This window comes from Lottia gigantea (assembly GCF_000327385.1).
Source record: "Lottia gigantea unplaced genomic scaffold LOTGIsca_32, whole genome shotgun sequence".
Classification (NCBI taxonomy): Eukaryota; Metazoa; Mollusca; class Gastropoda; family Lottiidae; genus Lottia; species Lottia gigantea.
Genome location: NW_008709073.1, coordinates 43,750 through 60,762, shown reverse-complemented (window position 1 = coordinate 60,762; position 17,013 = coordinate 43,750). Strand labels below are relative to the sequence as shown.

Genomic DNA, 17,013 nt, shown 5'->3' with positions numbered 1-17,013 from the left:
TAATATATTACCAGAGGTTGTAGATGAATACAATAACAAATTCATTCATCTATAGGTGTCCACCAACACAAGCCTCTAATAATCCAAATATTATAAAGTCAATTAAGGCACAACATAACTACGAAAATGAAATAAAGAATTTAAATATCAAACCCAAATTTAAAGTCAGAGATTGAGTTCGTATTTTCAAATATAAAAGTAAATTGGAAAAAGGTTACGTTGGATACTGGACAAACGAAATATTCATCGTTGATAAAGTAAACACCACATCACCTGCACCATATGAATTAATCGATCAAGATAAAGAACAAATCATAGGTAGGTTTTATCAAAACGAACTTCAAACGACTTTTAAAAATGAATGAATTTCTCGAAAACAAAGATAATGATGAAGAATTTGATAGAAGATTAAGAAATTTAGACGTAGACAAGCATTTACGCTTTCTCAAATTTAAATTTTTTAAATTTAAATGTAAATTTATGTTCAAAATATTATTGAATGTGTTTTATCAGAATGTTATACAATTTTTTTCAAACACAAACTACGTATATATTTCATCAATTGGGTTTTCAACAATACTTACCGCATACTCCTCAAAAAACCGACTTTTAAAAATGAATATCTTTCTCGATAAATATGGAACCGATACAACACAAACTTTCAACTTATGTGATGGGCGAATGAGTTAAATATATCACCGTTTTATTATTGTATGAGCGATGAAATAAATGATCTCAAATATAAGAAAGGTAAATTTTACGCTATAACAAATATACATACTTCCGATCAAAAAGGAGTTCATCATTCTGCTATGGATTAGAACCAACTGAAGAGATAGTGCAATTGACTAATAAACCAATCAAATGTTCAACATTTCAAATTCAATTACCGGGACAAAAATTTTGTGGACAGCTTTCACTTTGGGTTTTATATCAGTTGAGTTTACGAAAACAGTTTGAAGGAATTATAATAAATTTAACTCAATAAAAATGGCGAACAACTTTGGATTCGGTTCCTTATCTTTAGAAACTAAAAAAAACCTAACACTACAGCGTGGATAAATAAAGCGAAATCTTACTTTGTGGATCAAATCGAAGACACTCTTCAAAGTGATTTAGATATGAACAATTTCAAAGTAACTAATTTAAAGTCTCCGGAAAACGATAATGAAGCCGTTCACAAGAAATATTTACGGGAACAAATAAATCCAATTGAAGTAAATAAAAACCATTTAGAAGATAAAATAAGTAATGTGAAAAGATTCTTCAAACGTCAACTAGATAATAAAAAATTTTGTTAATGAAACTAAACTACAACAAGAGGTAGCAGGTTTAATAAGTTTTATTCAAAAACAATTAGTCAACGTAGTAAACAAAACTGAGTTACAAAATTTAATTTCATTAACATCTAAATTAGATGATAAGATTGCAAAACAAAAATTAGACATTCAACAATTAATAGATAACATTCCAGATGAAAATGAAGATACGTTTCAACAGGAATTAAATGCTCTGGAAACTAAACTTAACAGCGAATTACAAAAAGAACTAAGAAATATTAAACAACAAATACAAAACATAGATGATAGCGAAATCAAAACCTATATTCAACAACAAATACAAAATATTGATGATAGTGAAATTAAAACCTATATTCAACAACAAATACAAAATATTGATGATAGTGTTACTCAACAACAGATAACCACTATTAATAACCTAGTTTTAAAACAGGACAAAAATATAGTCGCATTAGAAAAGTATCTCAAGAAAGAAAATAAATCATATTATTTTAGTCTTCCATTTGGAAGTTTGAGTAATAAAGATGCTTCTATTACTGATAATATTGATAGATCAAGAGACTATGAATATAGAAAATATGGATTTACAGCAAATATTAGAGTATATAAACATAGTGGTGATAATCCCTATGAAATGTTTGTTAGTGATTATTCTAGTGTTATTATTTTCCGAGGAAAACTTATAATTGAAATAACTTTTCCTTTTCAGGTAAAAGTTGATTCAATATTCTTCAGACAAAACTTACATATACCTAATTAAAAATTTAACGCTCAAAAAGTTCTTAAGTGTATCAATGGTACAAAAAATGAAGAAATTAAAGAATTTGAAATTAACTACGAAAACAGCAGGAAAGATCACTTATATGAAATTAAAACGAGTGAAAAATATATAGATAGGTTTAGAATGTTAATCATACCAGATAAAGAAGAAGATGATCTTTCGTTTAGTGATTTTGATATGATATTGGAGACGGTCCAGTCCACCATCAGTAAGTATTATTAGAAATCTAGAACCACAAAAAGAAGGAAATATGAGTTATGACTTTTTACGAACGACAGACTTTGAATACGTAAAACTATATTTTGTTAATAATAGTTATTCATACAAATATACCTCTTCAACTGATTTATTTACCTCAATCGATATTCATAAAAGTCAACAAGATAAAAGAATTTATAATATTTTCATCAATAATTGAACGTAATGGTAGATTAGAAGTTGCAGGTATATATACTTATAGATGTATGATAAAAATCAATATCGAAAAACCAAAATGTTCAGTTCATCTGATTAAGATTAATGATTTGAAAGAACAAATATCGTTTGTTACTGTAGAAGTTTTTATTATTAAACCTGAAATAATTATAACAGATAATGAAAAAATACTGCCTGGTGGACATCTTACTGGGCATCCTATTGTAGATGTTAAACACTTTCCATATTTTGCTTTATCAGAAATTCATTTAATTTAAATACCTAAAAAAAGGAACTAGAAAGCAGACAAAACTACATGATAGAAAAACAAAACGAACTAAAAGAAAAACTAAAACACTTCAACAAATGTAGAAAATTATGGAGTAGAATTGATTCTGTTTTCAAAACATTAAGCACAGTTCTAACAGTAGGGATAACGGTGGCAACAGCCGTAACCGGTGGATTAATGCTTCCAATAATTGTCCCAATTGTATTAGCCGCGTTCACTGCCGTTCAAACTTCATCTTGTGAATTGATTACTTTAGGTTTTACATCAAAACAGAAAGCTCATTATAAAAAGAAAACAGAAATTTTAAATACATATCTTAATAAATTGTTTATATTTTTCGAAAGATCGAGAGAAGATAAGAACATAACCATTGAAGAATTAGAAAAATTCAATGAAATTTTAGATACATTTGATGTAGAAATATCATCTATAAAAGTTAAACATTCATAGTTAAAAATAGTTGCTTAAAAAATATGAATAAAATTGAAATTTTAGACGATGAAACATTCATATCAAATATTTTTTCAGTATTATTAACCTTATCTCTGATAAATTTGATACATTTAAAGGACAAATTGAATTAGATGGAGAGATAATTCAGGATGGAGAACACTAAACAAAAAATGGAATTTGTAGGCTTTAATGCCAAAACTTTTCGCAATTTCAAGTATCCGAAGAATTAGATTGGGTATTTTACTTACATAAATCACATTTCTGTCTCATTAGAAGAAATAACAAAACCTTAGGCATTACAGAAATAGAAGATAATTACGATGAAAACGTATGGACAACTTGTAGAGATGATAATGCTGTAACACAAGTTTCACCTCTAAAACTAAACGTTTTTCCAACAATTCACGGTGATTGTTTATACGCATGGGATTGCGAAACCTATAGCGAAAAAGAAACGAATAAAGCGATTCCTTATTCTTGCACGTTAATTAATTTAGAAAAACTAAGAAAAATGTTAGAATAAAACATAACTCTTTCCACATTTAAATCCCACTGATAATGTACCAGAAGAATTTTATAATAAATTAATGAATATAGTAGAAATATTTGTGGGTAAAGATTGCATCGATCAAATGTTTCAACATTTAGGAAAAATAGATCAAAGAAGAATAACATTAATTTCTCATAACGGTAGCGGTTTTGATAACCGGATCGTGCTTGAAAATTCGAAAAAACTAACGCAATGTCCACTAGTAACAGCTAGAGGGATTCTGTCTCTACTTTTAACTAATTCATTCACCGATGAATATTTACAGAAAAAATGGAAAAGACAAAAACAAATAATGGGCAACTCTAATTATTTGCAAAATATTAATTTCATATGTTCCTATCAACATGAAAAATCTAGTTTAGCGGCATGGGGAAATTCATCTAATCTACCAATGAATTTGAGAAAGATCACCGATATTAATATTACAAAATACACCGAAGATAATTGGGAATCTGTAAGACACGAATGGGAACCTTACGCTAAAAGAGATACGTTATGTCTTGGAGCTTGTTTGATAATATGAAAGAAGTTGTATTCCAGAATATTTCCAATAATCTAACTGCTCCTTCTTTATCTTTTGGTTGGTATTATTTATATCATTATAATAAAAAAAAATGGTTGAAGAAGAATATAAGATATTTCATCTGACAATCCATTAAAGGAGGAAGAGTTTCAGCAAATCGAAAATCATTTGAAACGAATAAAATGGATGAAATTTGTAATATATTAAAGGGGTTTAGTGAAACACCAAGTGATAATATAATTGATTTATTTAAAGAGTATAGTAAAAGTAAAAAAGATAAAACGGAGGTTAATTCAAAACTTAAAAAAATAAAATGTACTAAACTAATGGCGTTTGATGCTAACGGTTTATAGGCTTCCGCCATAGCGAATATCCGAGAGTGGAAAGTGGTAGACCGTTTCCACCGAAAAAAAATAAAGAATTTGTTAAGCTCTTTAATGAGCAGAAATTCAGACCTAGAACGGCTATTTTAAAAGTCTGGTTTGAATATCCTACCAAGATGTTCTTCCAACCCATACCAACTAAAGATAAAATTATTTTTACGAACAAAGAAGGTAAAAAGGAAACTGGCACTAAAATCAGGTTCAGAAATGGTTCCTGTTCAGAGGTTTTAACATCGATCGATATCCAAGAAATAGTTAAAGCCGGTGGACGAATTATTAGAATATTAGATGGTATAGTAGACGAAGAAAATTTTAAAACTCCACCATATAGAGATTATATTTTAATTTTGAGAGATCTAAGAAATAAATATTAACGAGAACGTAATATCGTAGGTAGTAATTGTATGAAATAAGTGTAACGAATAATTGTTCTTTATTTGTCATTTTTATTGAGTAGGATATGACCTTTCCGATTGGACGCATTTAGGCTTAAAAACCCTCAATTTTCACGTTTTTTTTTATGTCAAAATGACTTTAAAAAAACCGCCCAATTCCACGTCTTTAGGCCTAAATGCATCCAATATGAAAGATCCCACACCTAATTTCCATCATAAATATACCCTCTCATATTCGAAAGCATTCTTACATCCAATATGAAAGCTATATACTATATGAAATCCATCCTCACAGCAAGATTTGTTTCATCTGTTAAATTAGTTTAATTTTAAACCACGAACCTCACAAATTCGAAGATGATTCAGGCGACGGTATCTTTTCATAAATATTTTCTCTAGGTTCAAAAATAATTCCAACAGGAGGCAGTTTTATTTCAAACAACAAATCACTTATTTCCTCCGAGGTGCAAGCTCTGGGTTCTATCGCAAAAGCGGGAGTTAGTATAAGCTACGCTGTGAAAAAGTCTGGCGAATTGAAAGAATTACAGCTAATAAGAGAATTAAGAAACGGGCTTTAGAGAAACAAGAAAATGGTTTTAAAGTTATCGGATAAAAAAGTCTGTGATAATTGCACAAAGTCCCAAAACTTATTTTGGTTCAGGTTCATAATTACACTGGTCCAGGTACTAGGCTAGATTTACGATTAGACGAAAACAATAAACCCAAACCAGGTAAAGAACCTGTCAATAGAGTTGATGCTGCTGCACTTAAACATGATATATTATACAGAAATAAAGACATAAAGTTTAGATGCTGAAGCAGACAAACAAATGATAATCGAACTTGAAAATATTCCAAATACAACGCTCAAAAAGAAAAAGGAAAGAGCTCTGATTATAAAGCTGTTAAAAGCAAAGATGAAATTGAGTATGGGATTGGCAGATGAACTTCATAAAGAATTTAGATAAACTAAAAACTTTTTAAAAGTTAGAGTATGGTCAGCTGATTTTTATTAATATGTCAGTCGAAAGAGGATTTAAATATCACAAATTCCCAAAAATGGGAAAACAATTAAAACTATATTATTGTCCTGTAATTTGACGTTTCGGCTAATTGCCTTCTTCAGAAACACCCAAAAAAGATCTCGATCACATCTTTTTCCGTTATTTTACTAACTATTTAAAGTTTAGAATACTCAAACTGTTTGATGGTTGTCTCGTCAAAAAGTTTATTTACGACGTCATTTTATACGCCCACATCTCTCAATGTGGACATATATTGTCGGCACCCCTGCCCATCCGTCCGTCAACATTTGCTTGTGAACGCTCTAAGAACTAGAGTTTTTGATGGAATCAAATGAAATTCGTTATGTGTAAACATATCTATAAAACGAAGATCAAGTTCGAATTTGAGCCATTTTCGACCGTTGGAAGCAGAGTTATTGCCTTTGCCCCAAAATCTTGAATATGCTATTACTCTCTTAGTTTTTAACCGATTTTGAGAAAACTTAAAATGGATGTTATTGGACATAAATAGAAAGGTTTAAGAAAGTTTAGTTTATTTCTGATTAAATTTAAGGCTTTTCAGGCCTCTTACGTCAGTTTAGAGGAGTTATCTACAGTAAGTGCATCTATCAACATCAATTGCTCGTAACCACTCTAAAACTAGATTCATATACATATTCATAAAACGAAGATCAAGTTCGAATTTGAGCTAATTTCGACCGTTAGAAGCATAGTTAATGCCCTTGCCCCAACATCTTGTTTTCAACCGATTTTGATGAAACTTTAAATGGATGTTTCGTTTTTACCATCCGCATGCCGTGGTGGGCGTATATGGCTATCTTATCTTTCGTCATGCCGTTAATAGTCCCTCTGCAGAAAACCAACTGAGCACTTCTTATTCAACACATTTGGATCCTCCGTTCGCAATCTCTTCATCCAATCACGTTCCTTGATGATTCTCACGTTTCGCGCTTCATCGCATATCCTTTCCAGCATAGCGTCCTTGGTCTTATGTCCTTCATCGTTGAAATGCTCTGCCACTGCCGTCCTCCTTTCTAATCTTATGTCTGCCATGTGTTCTTTTATTCGTTCTCCAAGGGTTCATCTCGTTTCTCCTCCATATACGGGTTTTCTGCATATATCGCAGCTTAGCGTATACACCACATTTCTCGTCTTGCACCCATGAGTCTTGTGGTTAAGTTTGAAAGTTGTCTTTCCATCTATAGATGTTATCTTGCCTTCTGTAGGTATCTTATTACACACTTCACATTTCTCTGAATCACATAAGCTCTTATCATTCCGGGCTAAAATTTTGTTTAATTTACCACGCACTAATATATCTCCCAGGTTCCTTTCTCTTCTATATGCAATTATCGGTGGCTCTCTAAAAATTCTTGGCATTCTTTCCGATTGGTGAAGTACCTTCATATTCTTCCTTACTGTGTTGTGCAGGTTTGGTAGGTCTTTCGTATACGTTGTTACTAAACGTGTCCTTGAATTATCCTTCTCGTTATTCTTTCTAATTCTGAGGAGCTCTTCCCTATCCATACCATCCACTCCCGACAACTGTCTTTCGATGAACTTGGGAGCTGTTCCCTCTGTTTCTCAGTTGCTGTTTCAGGTCTTTTATATGCTTTTGGTATTCTTCTTCGTTTTCGCAAATTCTTCTCGGTCTTATTGCTAATCCATAGGGTATGGCTTTCTTCACATTCTGTGGGTGACCTGATTTGGCCTGTACATACATATGCTTATCTGTTGGTTTCACGTACAATCCAGTTGTTAACCTATCTTCCTTTCTCATAACCATCACATCCAAAAATTCAATACTCTCATAACTCCATCGTAACTCTACTTTTATCTTTTCATGTATGGTGTTGACTTCTGCTTGGAATTCTTCTAATTCTGCTACTGTTCCTGTCCAGATTCCAAACCCATCTTCTATGAATCTTTTATAGAAGTGTATATATGCTTCCTTCTATCCTTGGCCTTCAGTTGTTCATCCCACTTTCTCATATTATGTGCATGCATAATTCTTGCCTAATTGGGATCCTATTGCCACTCCATCCCCTGGAAGGTAATGTCTACCGTTGAAAGAAAAGTTGTTGTTTTCTAGGACCGTTCTTATCATCTCCATCACATAACTAGTCGGTATATCAGGGTTATTGCGAATATTTAAACCTTCCTCACAAGCTGCTAGCCCTTCTATCTTAGGTACGGATGGATACAGACATCAAAGCAAAAGAGAATCGCATCCTTGGGTATTGGTTGTCGTATGGTCTTCAGTCTGTCGTGTCTCTGACATAACTGTCTGTCCCAATCACAAACTCTTCTAATTCTTTCTCTGCTATTTCCGCGAATCTTTCCGTTGCCGTTCCCTGTCCGTTGACGATGTGTTGAAAGGGGTTGTTCTTCTTGTGGATCTTGGGGTTGCCTTTAAGTAGACCGCTAGTAGGGTATTTTGGTATAAGGTACTGTTTTAGATCCCTGTCTATGTGATCGTTTTTATGTAATCTGTTCGCTATGTTCTTTACTTTCGTCAGAATTTTATCGGAAAGATTTACGATCAGGTTGTTTTCTTCCTTCTGATCCGTTGACATTATTACTATTCACTGCCTGTCTGTATATCGGTTCACCCTGGTACTTAGAGCTCTTCTAAGTTGTCATATCAAACCAGTCTGTAACGTTCCCTTTTATCCAATCAGTATCGGGTTCAGGTAATTCGCACGTACAGTGTTTCTTGTCAGGGATAAAGAGGTTAAAGTGGTTATTCCAGTGCGATATAGCTATCCAGCCTGCGTTTGGTTTACATCCTTCCTTGTAGTTAATATCGAAACAAGTGTACGTCTGTCCCTTTTCTCCTGAACTCAGAATCAATAGTTTACATCTGAACCCACTGGAAGCCACAAGAATCTCCGCCTCAGTTGCCCATGCCGTGGACTCCCCACTTGTAATAAGTTGGTCTTGTATATGCTGGTTGAAATCCTCATCGATTAACGCTTGGTAAACCTCATGATTGGCATCCATTCTACGAACAATCTTCTCTCTAATTCTTCTGTGATTCTCTTCATGTACATACAGAAACACACTTATACATCTAAAGAAGCAATTCCCGTCTCCTTTTATATCAATCTGTTTAAATTCTTCAATGCCACAGTCTCTCTTGTTATCCATTAATTTACTTTCAAATCTGAAGAAGCTGCAAAATCGCTTATGTTGCGTTTGGGCTAAATTAATGTCAGTAACCCTGAACAGCAATAAAATAAAAAGCGTGGCAGCCATAGACCGAACTATTTTAATACTGAACAAATTCATACGCCCAGGTGGACTTTGTACACATTTTGATTACATACATAAGAAACGTAAATACATGACAGCTTACACCTGAAAGAAACATCTTGTGTTATATCTCTACTTGCCTTGTCATATGGTAATAAACCACTTCCTTTTGCCTCCCTTAAATTGGATCGAATATCTGAAAGTAACCTGCCTTTATGATTCATCTTGTTTGCACATTCATCCAGAATGACATTATGCCCTACTGATAATTCAAATTTAGACTTATCTGATTCTATCTCTTCTATCTTTCTCTGACAGCTCTTCATGACTACATCAATTAACTTCAATGGCGCGTCTCTTCTAATTCTCTCACATCTTTTAATAAGATCTTCTTGACTATCCAACTGCAAATTCCATTTGAGTTTAAATCCTTTTGGTATCAATTGTTATCTGAACCAAAATTAGTTTTGGGACTTTTGCAATTATCACAGACATTTTTATCCTTTAACTTTAAAACCTGTTCCTTGTTTCTCTAAAGCCCGTTTCTTAATTCTCTTATTAGCTGTAATTCTTTCAATTCGTCAGACTTTTTCACAGCGTCGCTTATACTGACTCCCGCTTTTGCGACAGAACCCAGAGCTTGCACCTTGGAGGATATAAGTGATTTGTTGTTTGAAATAAAACTGCCTACTGTTGGAATTATTTTTGAACCTAGAGAAAATATGAAAAGATGCTGTCGCCTGAATACTCTTCGAATTTGTGTGGTTCGTGTTTTAAAATTAAACTCATCTTATTTTTGATTGAATTAATTTAACAGATTAAACAAATCTTGCTGTGGGGGTGGATTTCATATAGCATATAGCTTTCATATTGGATGTATGAATACTCTCGAATATGAGAGGGTATATTTATGATGGAAATGAGATGTGGGATCTTTTATATTGGATGCACTTAGGCCTAAAAACGTGAAATTGAGCGATTTTAAGGCCTAAATGCGTCAAATCGGAAAGGTCATAATTATACTAATCAATAAAAATGACAAATAAAGAACAATTATTCGTTATAACCTCAAATAAATCAAACATTAAATTATATCTAGATCATGAGTATGAACTTGATCGGAATAAAGAATAAGAACCGGGATTAAAGTATTTCTCTGTTTACAATTCCATTAGAAATATCAACGAAGATAATAACCAAAAAAATATATCAACATATAATGGATTTCGGGGAAGGGAGGGTTTGATTCTCCCAAATGTACAGGCCTAGGGTGGAGCAGACACTTTATTTAGAAATTGGGATTAAGGGTCTTGATATTGGGTTTTCTACTGTTCTTATTCTGATCTGAAATTAGAAAAAATAACTCGCCCAATGGGCGAGAAGTATAGTATCTGTTATGTACTGATTTGGATTTGCAAAGCCAGTATTTGCACATTACCAAATTATCGGCTATAGAGGTCGTATTTATGGATCGATATTCTTCGGAATTTCATTTTTGGAATCTACATATAATCTGATAGATAGTATTTTAAAATTTCAAAAATCGAAAATTTGTCGCACACATTTTTCAGTCGAATTTTGCAATTTTTGACCAAAAAATCCGATGGATATGAAATGTTTCGTGCAATGATAGATTATAAAGTAAAAAAAAATGGTATAGGCGGGAAAGCGATTCTAACTTGCAGTTGAATAACTTCCGGTGTTATAAATAAATGTCAACAAAATTTTGCTGATGGGTAGCCATTGTTATTCTACAGCCGATTTTATAAATACTTATTTCTTGAAATGCGTCAAAATCTTTTCAGAGATATTATGCGATTTACATGATTTTGATGTCAAATGAAAGAAGATGGAACTGTAAAAGCCCGATTTTTGATTTTCGCTTTTGCTTTTTTTCAATTTCCGGTTGAAATTTTTAACAGTTTGAAAGCTCATATTTCGTGACCTTAACCATTATTTGGTCACAGGCATTTTACCTTGACTATCAGTTGATTCTTTAATGTTTAACCTTTGAATTCTACTTTGGGTTTTATAGCTGTCCAAAAACAGCCAATTTCCCAATTTATACTGTTGTAGCTCGTGACCTTTATAGTTTTAATTATACTTATTTAATGCTAAATAGAAATTCGTGAATTTTGTACAATATTTTCTCTTTTTTGAGCTGGGTGTATGTATATCTTATGACCTATTTGATGTAGAAGCCTGAAATTCGGAATACGAGACATTTCAAATATGAATTAACCCATGACAAAAATGTTGAGGTGGGCGTGGCACATCCGAGTTTACTTATTATTTTACATTTTCATCAGGGGTATAACTCGTACTCGTTCAAAATAGGACCTTGCACACATTACCTCACCCTCTTGACCAATTTGTGTAAAAAGGTCGGCTGTTTCAGCTTTGTAATTCAAAACAGAAACAGGGTTTGAAATTTGCATATTTTCAATTTTTGACCTTGACCTTTGATGACTGATATCTCGTGACCTTTACCTTAAATAACCTTCCCTTAATAAAGTCAAAGGTTATTCACCTTGGAAATCTGTTGATACTTTCATATTTGATGTCTGGCGCCTACTTCCGGTTTCACAAGCTTCCAAAAAGAGCATTGTTCACAACTTTTGACTGTTTTAGCACGTGACCTAATTGGCCTAGAAGGTTGATTTTTTTCAGATTCCGTAGCAAATTGGCACATCAGCAAAGTCCCACTCAGCACCAGTGGTTCTAGTATAGTTTCAGTTTTACAATAATTATCTCACGTGAAATCAAATCAAACGCTAAATCAAAGAAAATAGAACCAACCATAAGACTAGAACCACTCGTAGTACTGAGTGGGACTTTGCTCATGTGCCAATTTGCTAGAGAATCTTAAAAAATCAAAGTCACACAATAACACTATTTTGTAGACAATGGTTTTGTATTTCCATCCTATAAGTGAACTATGGAGTGGTTCAGGGAATAGATAATTAATGAAAAGTACTTTTTTTTAAAAAATGGCTTTAACTATTTCAATGTTTAAATGACTTCCAAATTTAGGAGTTTTGAGGTAAATTAAAAAATAAGTAAAACAATTATACAATATCAGCATTATAAGCCCATGATCTTTTACACCTATAGCAACGTAATAGGTTGCCATAATTCGGTCACAGATTCATTGAGGCTTCTCGTAAGATTTTTGAAAGAAATTTCGTCAAAATAGGTACTCTTATTTGTGAAGTGAGCCGGTAGTAATAACCTATGATTACTAGCGCTACAACCGGGATTTAGTCGAATGATTTTCAATGGAGGCATGATCAAAATTGACGTATGTTCAAAACGGGAATATTGACATATGATCGAGAAACGTGTTTGTTGTCGTACTACGACTATCCAAAAACCATTAACTATGTATTCACTGATTGGTAAGATACCGTTCGGCTTGACCGAAACTTTACAAACTTTCTTCTTACTTTTTGAAAATAAGGCACAACACACATCTCACTGAGGTTAATTGGATAAATTGGGTTATTAAAATGACAATAGTCGAATCTCTTGATCGGTCAAGAGAGAAAATTTTGTCCTATCATTGTTAATTGCTAAGGTCGTAGTTTCCAATTCATATTTAGCTACTAACTTGAAAGTGGATTTTGATAATAAATTGGTAAATGTTCTTGGATTTCTTATAACATTTGTTGTAATTTCTTTGGTACAATTACCGATGGACTTAAATGACAACATATTTAGTTGGAGATTTATAGAATCGGAGAACAATTCAGCCTCTAATATTGCGGAATTGTCTAACAACTCCTTGTAGTTTAAGGTCTAATTTTCGTAAAATACTTGATAAGGTATTAATTTGTTGTCTATTCGCTGCAACGTGTAAACGTGATATATTAATTACAGACAGACTTTCGCTCACAACATGTTTGATAGCTTGTTGATTTGTAGCCAAAATGTTTATATTACCCCTAATCAATTCGAGGTCGGAGTTACTAACTGTGCCAAATAGCCAAGTAAGAGCTTTGCCTACAAAGGGTATCAATGCACGTTTTTTCCAGTTTGAATTCTTTGAAAGTGATCTGTAGTCTCCAATGTCGTCCAAGAGTCCTTCAATTTCATCCCGTAATGTCACTATTTCTATTTTCATTTTATCAAGCGTCAACACATATTCATGTGCCATATAGTTCTGTATTATTTCGTCAACCGTCAACAGTGTTCGTGCAATATCAATAGACAGTGTATCCACAAAATTTACATGTGGTTTCACATCATGAACTATTGTTAAACGCCAACGAGAATTACTGGGTGAGATTTTTTTCACTGGTCGAAATAAGACATTCTTATTAACCACGTTACTATCCGTCACATCTATTGTCAGTAAACATACGAAAATTGCGGCAATTAACATCACCGATCTGAAAGAGAACAGATCAGTTCAGTGAGTTCATTGATGACCGTATGATTATAATATATCAATTATCTTTAATAATGTCAAGGGGTTATTCATATTTTACTATATTTAGTGACTCACGTAATGTCAGACAGAGAACGTTGTCCGTTTCTCTGTGTTAACCATATACATTTGTTATCCGCAAATTCAACACGAACACATCTTACTTGTTAACCTCATAGCGAGAAGTGTCCATGAACATAAAATCTTATCAGTCAGTTATCTATTTCGAAATAAATCTCTCCCGAACGAAAGCGCCCTCTCATTCTAGATAAATTTCTTCGGCCGTTACATTACTGATTCTTCAGACGTTGAGCCTACGTTCTCAGCGTCGTCCATTATCTCGTCATTTGTTTGATCTCCTCTATGTCGTAGCCGCTGAGCTAACTCATACAACAGTATGCCTTCTTCATCAGAAGAAGAATATGCTAGAGCGTGCTTGTAACGATCTACTAATCGTGCTAGAGGAGCATCATGGTCACTGTCTTTTTGAGAGTATACATCGATTGTATCGCCAGATTCGTTTTCGGATCCCGAGTCTGTCCGAGTCAGAGGGTGGTACAACATATTTAGATCTCCTTAAATGAAGATCATCAGTTGGGACCTCCCATTCGTCTATATTTGCCATGCGTAATTGGTCAGCATGAACTTTTGTAGTCTTTCCGTCAAGTTGGTTTTTTATAATGAAAGAAACTGCCCCCCCCCCCCCCCTTTGTTCAATGGTGCGAAAATAAGGAGACCAACGACTGTCCAATTTATTTTTGCGTCTGTGGTTTTTATAGTATACCGGATCACCGATTTTGTATTCAACATATTTAGTATTCTTATTTAGATAGTCTGCTTGTTGCTTTTTAACCTTCTTCATATACCTATGTACCTGGACAAACATCTTGTGTTGGTTTTGAAAAGCGATTTGTTCGTGACTTGTACCGTAATATTTTCTACGGGGTTTTAGAATGTTGTTACCATACGTCTATAGTAACTCATTGCGCCGATAAATGATCTCACCTCTTTAACACATGTAGGTTGAGACATGGACCTAATGGCTCTTACTTTTCTGTTTCAACCAACAGTCCATCGAGTGTGATTTTGAAGCCTAGATAGGTTGTTTCATGTTTTAAAAAGAAACATTTTTTTAATTACAAATTGTGTTCATGGAGTCGTTTAAATACTATATCCAAGTGTTTCATGTGATCGTCTAAATTTTTAGAAAATATTAAAATATCTAGATAGGCAACTGCAAAGTTATGAAAGGCCGTCTAATACAATACTCAGAGTTCTTGAAACACCTCTGGAGAATTACTTATTCCAAAAGGCATGACGTTAAAGTGAAATAGACCTTTGTGGCATGCAAATGCCGTTTTCTCTTTGTCTTTGCAAAAATCCAGAACGTAAGTCAGGCGTAGAGAACAGTTTGCATGAATTTAACAGTGCCAGAAGGTCATCAATCGATGGCAGTGGAAAATAGTTAATTTTAATGACTTTATTAGACGCCCGATAATCGACGCGAAACCGCTTGGAACCGTCTTTCTTGTCCACTATTACTACAGGAAATGAATATGGAGAAATTGCTGATAATTCCAGCTTCTAACATGTCATCCACGGCATTTCCTACTATTTCCCTTTTATTAAGAGGAGTACGATACGGCCTTAATTTTATCGGTTCAGCGGTCCCGATATCTATTTTCATTTTCACCCAGTTTCACTATTTTCGCCAATGTCCTTAAAAATGTCATGGTCTGTGGTCACGCCGTTTACAGTTCTTTTAATGGAGTCTAATTTAGTTATATCTCTATTCATAATTGGGTGTGCCTGACCAATCAAACAACCTCTTTTCAACTGAATAGTTTTGTTAGCTGTTTTTATTATCGTCACTGGGATTTTAGAATTGTGATCATTATCACTGTCAGTGGATACAATCGAATTTGTCAACGATACTTGGTTGACTTAAAATGAACCCCTTATTAATACTCTGTATTAATACAGCTGCTGTTATCCGCAGCAAGGAGTTGACATGTGCGTCCTCTTCCAATGGAACATAAGTCCCATCGAATCGTAAGCTTTTTAGGTCATAGTTTAGTTTTATACCTTTTTTCCACTAAAAAGTCGCGTCCCATAATCAAGCTTCGATTCATGGTCGATACTACGTAAAACTTATAAATTACTTTCCCCCCCCCCCCCCCCCCCCCTAATCCGAATTGAAAGTCTGCAATTGACAAATTTTCTCCGTTTACAGACTGGAGAGATATGTTTTCTTTTCTTAATTTTGGTTTGTATGCCAATGTTGTATACACGCGTCTGTGCATGAGACTGACCTCTGCGCAAGTATCTACCAAGCATTCTTTTCAATTTTTATGATACATGAGATATGTTTATTTGAAATGGAGTTATTATTTCGCTCTCTTTGTTGGCTGGGATACAAGGAGAGTTTATTAGTTTCCCTGATATCTATCATTATTATTATTACTTTTAACAGCTTTACAGTTTTGAGCGATATGTCCGAGTTTATTACATGCGTGACATCTCCTGGGTTTAATATGATCAACCTCCATGGGAGTGCGTGTTTCAACATGAGATTGAGTATCTTTACCAATTCGTAAATTAAATCGCTGTCGAAAGTTCTGATCGGCCATAGCCGATGCAACAGCAACCTGGAGAGTGGATTTTCTCGCATTATTCTCAGCCGCAGCCCGCCGACAAAGAAGCCGATGAGCTGTCGCTTTAGCTCCAAGGAGCTTGTTCCCTAATAAGCCTCTGCAGCCAAAAGCAGGAGCCTCTCCCCAAAGCATTGTACATTTTCATCTTTGTTTTGTTTTATTTTTCTCAAAAGAGTCAAGACCTCTGCACAAGTATCTACCAAGCATTCTTTTCAATTTTTATGATACATAGATATGTTTATTTGAAATGTAGTTATTATTTCGCTCTCCTTGTTGGCTGGGATACAAGGAGAGTTTATTAGTTTCCCTGATATCTATCATTATTAGTATTACTTTTAACAGCTTTACAGTCGCGTCGAATATGCCCTTTCCGTCCACACGACCAACAAGTTATTTCTGTTCTGACAGCGTTTACCTGTCTAGGTTTTGACCTAAAATTTTGAGCGATATGTCCGAATTTATTACATGCGTGACATCTCCTGGGTTTAATATGATCAACCTCCATGGGAGTGCGTGTTTCAACATGAGATTGAGTATCTTTACCAATTCGTAAATTAAATC

At 33.8% G+C, this 17,013-nt stretch overlaps 3 protein-coding genes across 3 annotated transcripts; 1 reads left to right on the top strand and 2 right to left on the bottom strand.

Moving 5' to 3' along the window:
• Positions 1–1,121: 1,121 nt before the first annotated feature.
• Positions 1,122–4,311, top strand: LOTGIDRAFT_161994 (hypothetical protein; the record flags this gene model as incomplete). The annotated part of the gene is made up of 3 exons (XM_009057929.1): positions 1,122–1,217; positions 1,282–2,010; positions 4,054–4,311. The coding sequence occupies 3 exons, from the start codon at positions 1,122–1,124 to the stop codon at positions 4,309–4,311; spliced, it is 1,083 nt and encodes a 360-aa protein (XP_009056177.1).
• Positions 4,312–7,633: 3,322 nt separating this feature from the next.
• LOTGIDRAFT_161993 (hypothetical protein) lies at positions 7,634–8,690 on the bottom strand (the record flags this gene model as incomplete). Its single annotated transcript, XM_009057928.1, has 2 exons — positions 7,634–8,039; positions 8,419–8,690. The coding sequence occupies 2 exons, from the start codon at positions 8,688–8,690 to the stop codon at positions 7,634–7,636; spliced, it is 678 nt and encodes a 225-aa protein (XP_009056176.1).
• A 4,427-nt stretch (positions 8,691–13,117) lies between these two features.
• On the bottom strand, positions 13,118–14,362 carry LOTGIDRAFT_161992 (hypothetical protein; the record flags this gene model as incomplete). The annotated part of the gene is made up of 2 exons (XM_009057927.1): positions 13,118–13,760; positions 14,088–14,362. The coding sequence occupies 2 exons, from the start codon at positions 14,360–14,362 to the stop codon at positions 13,118–13,120; spliced, it is 918 nt and encodes a 305-aa protein (XP_009056175.1).
• Positions 14,363–17,013: the final 2,651 nt, after the last annotated feature.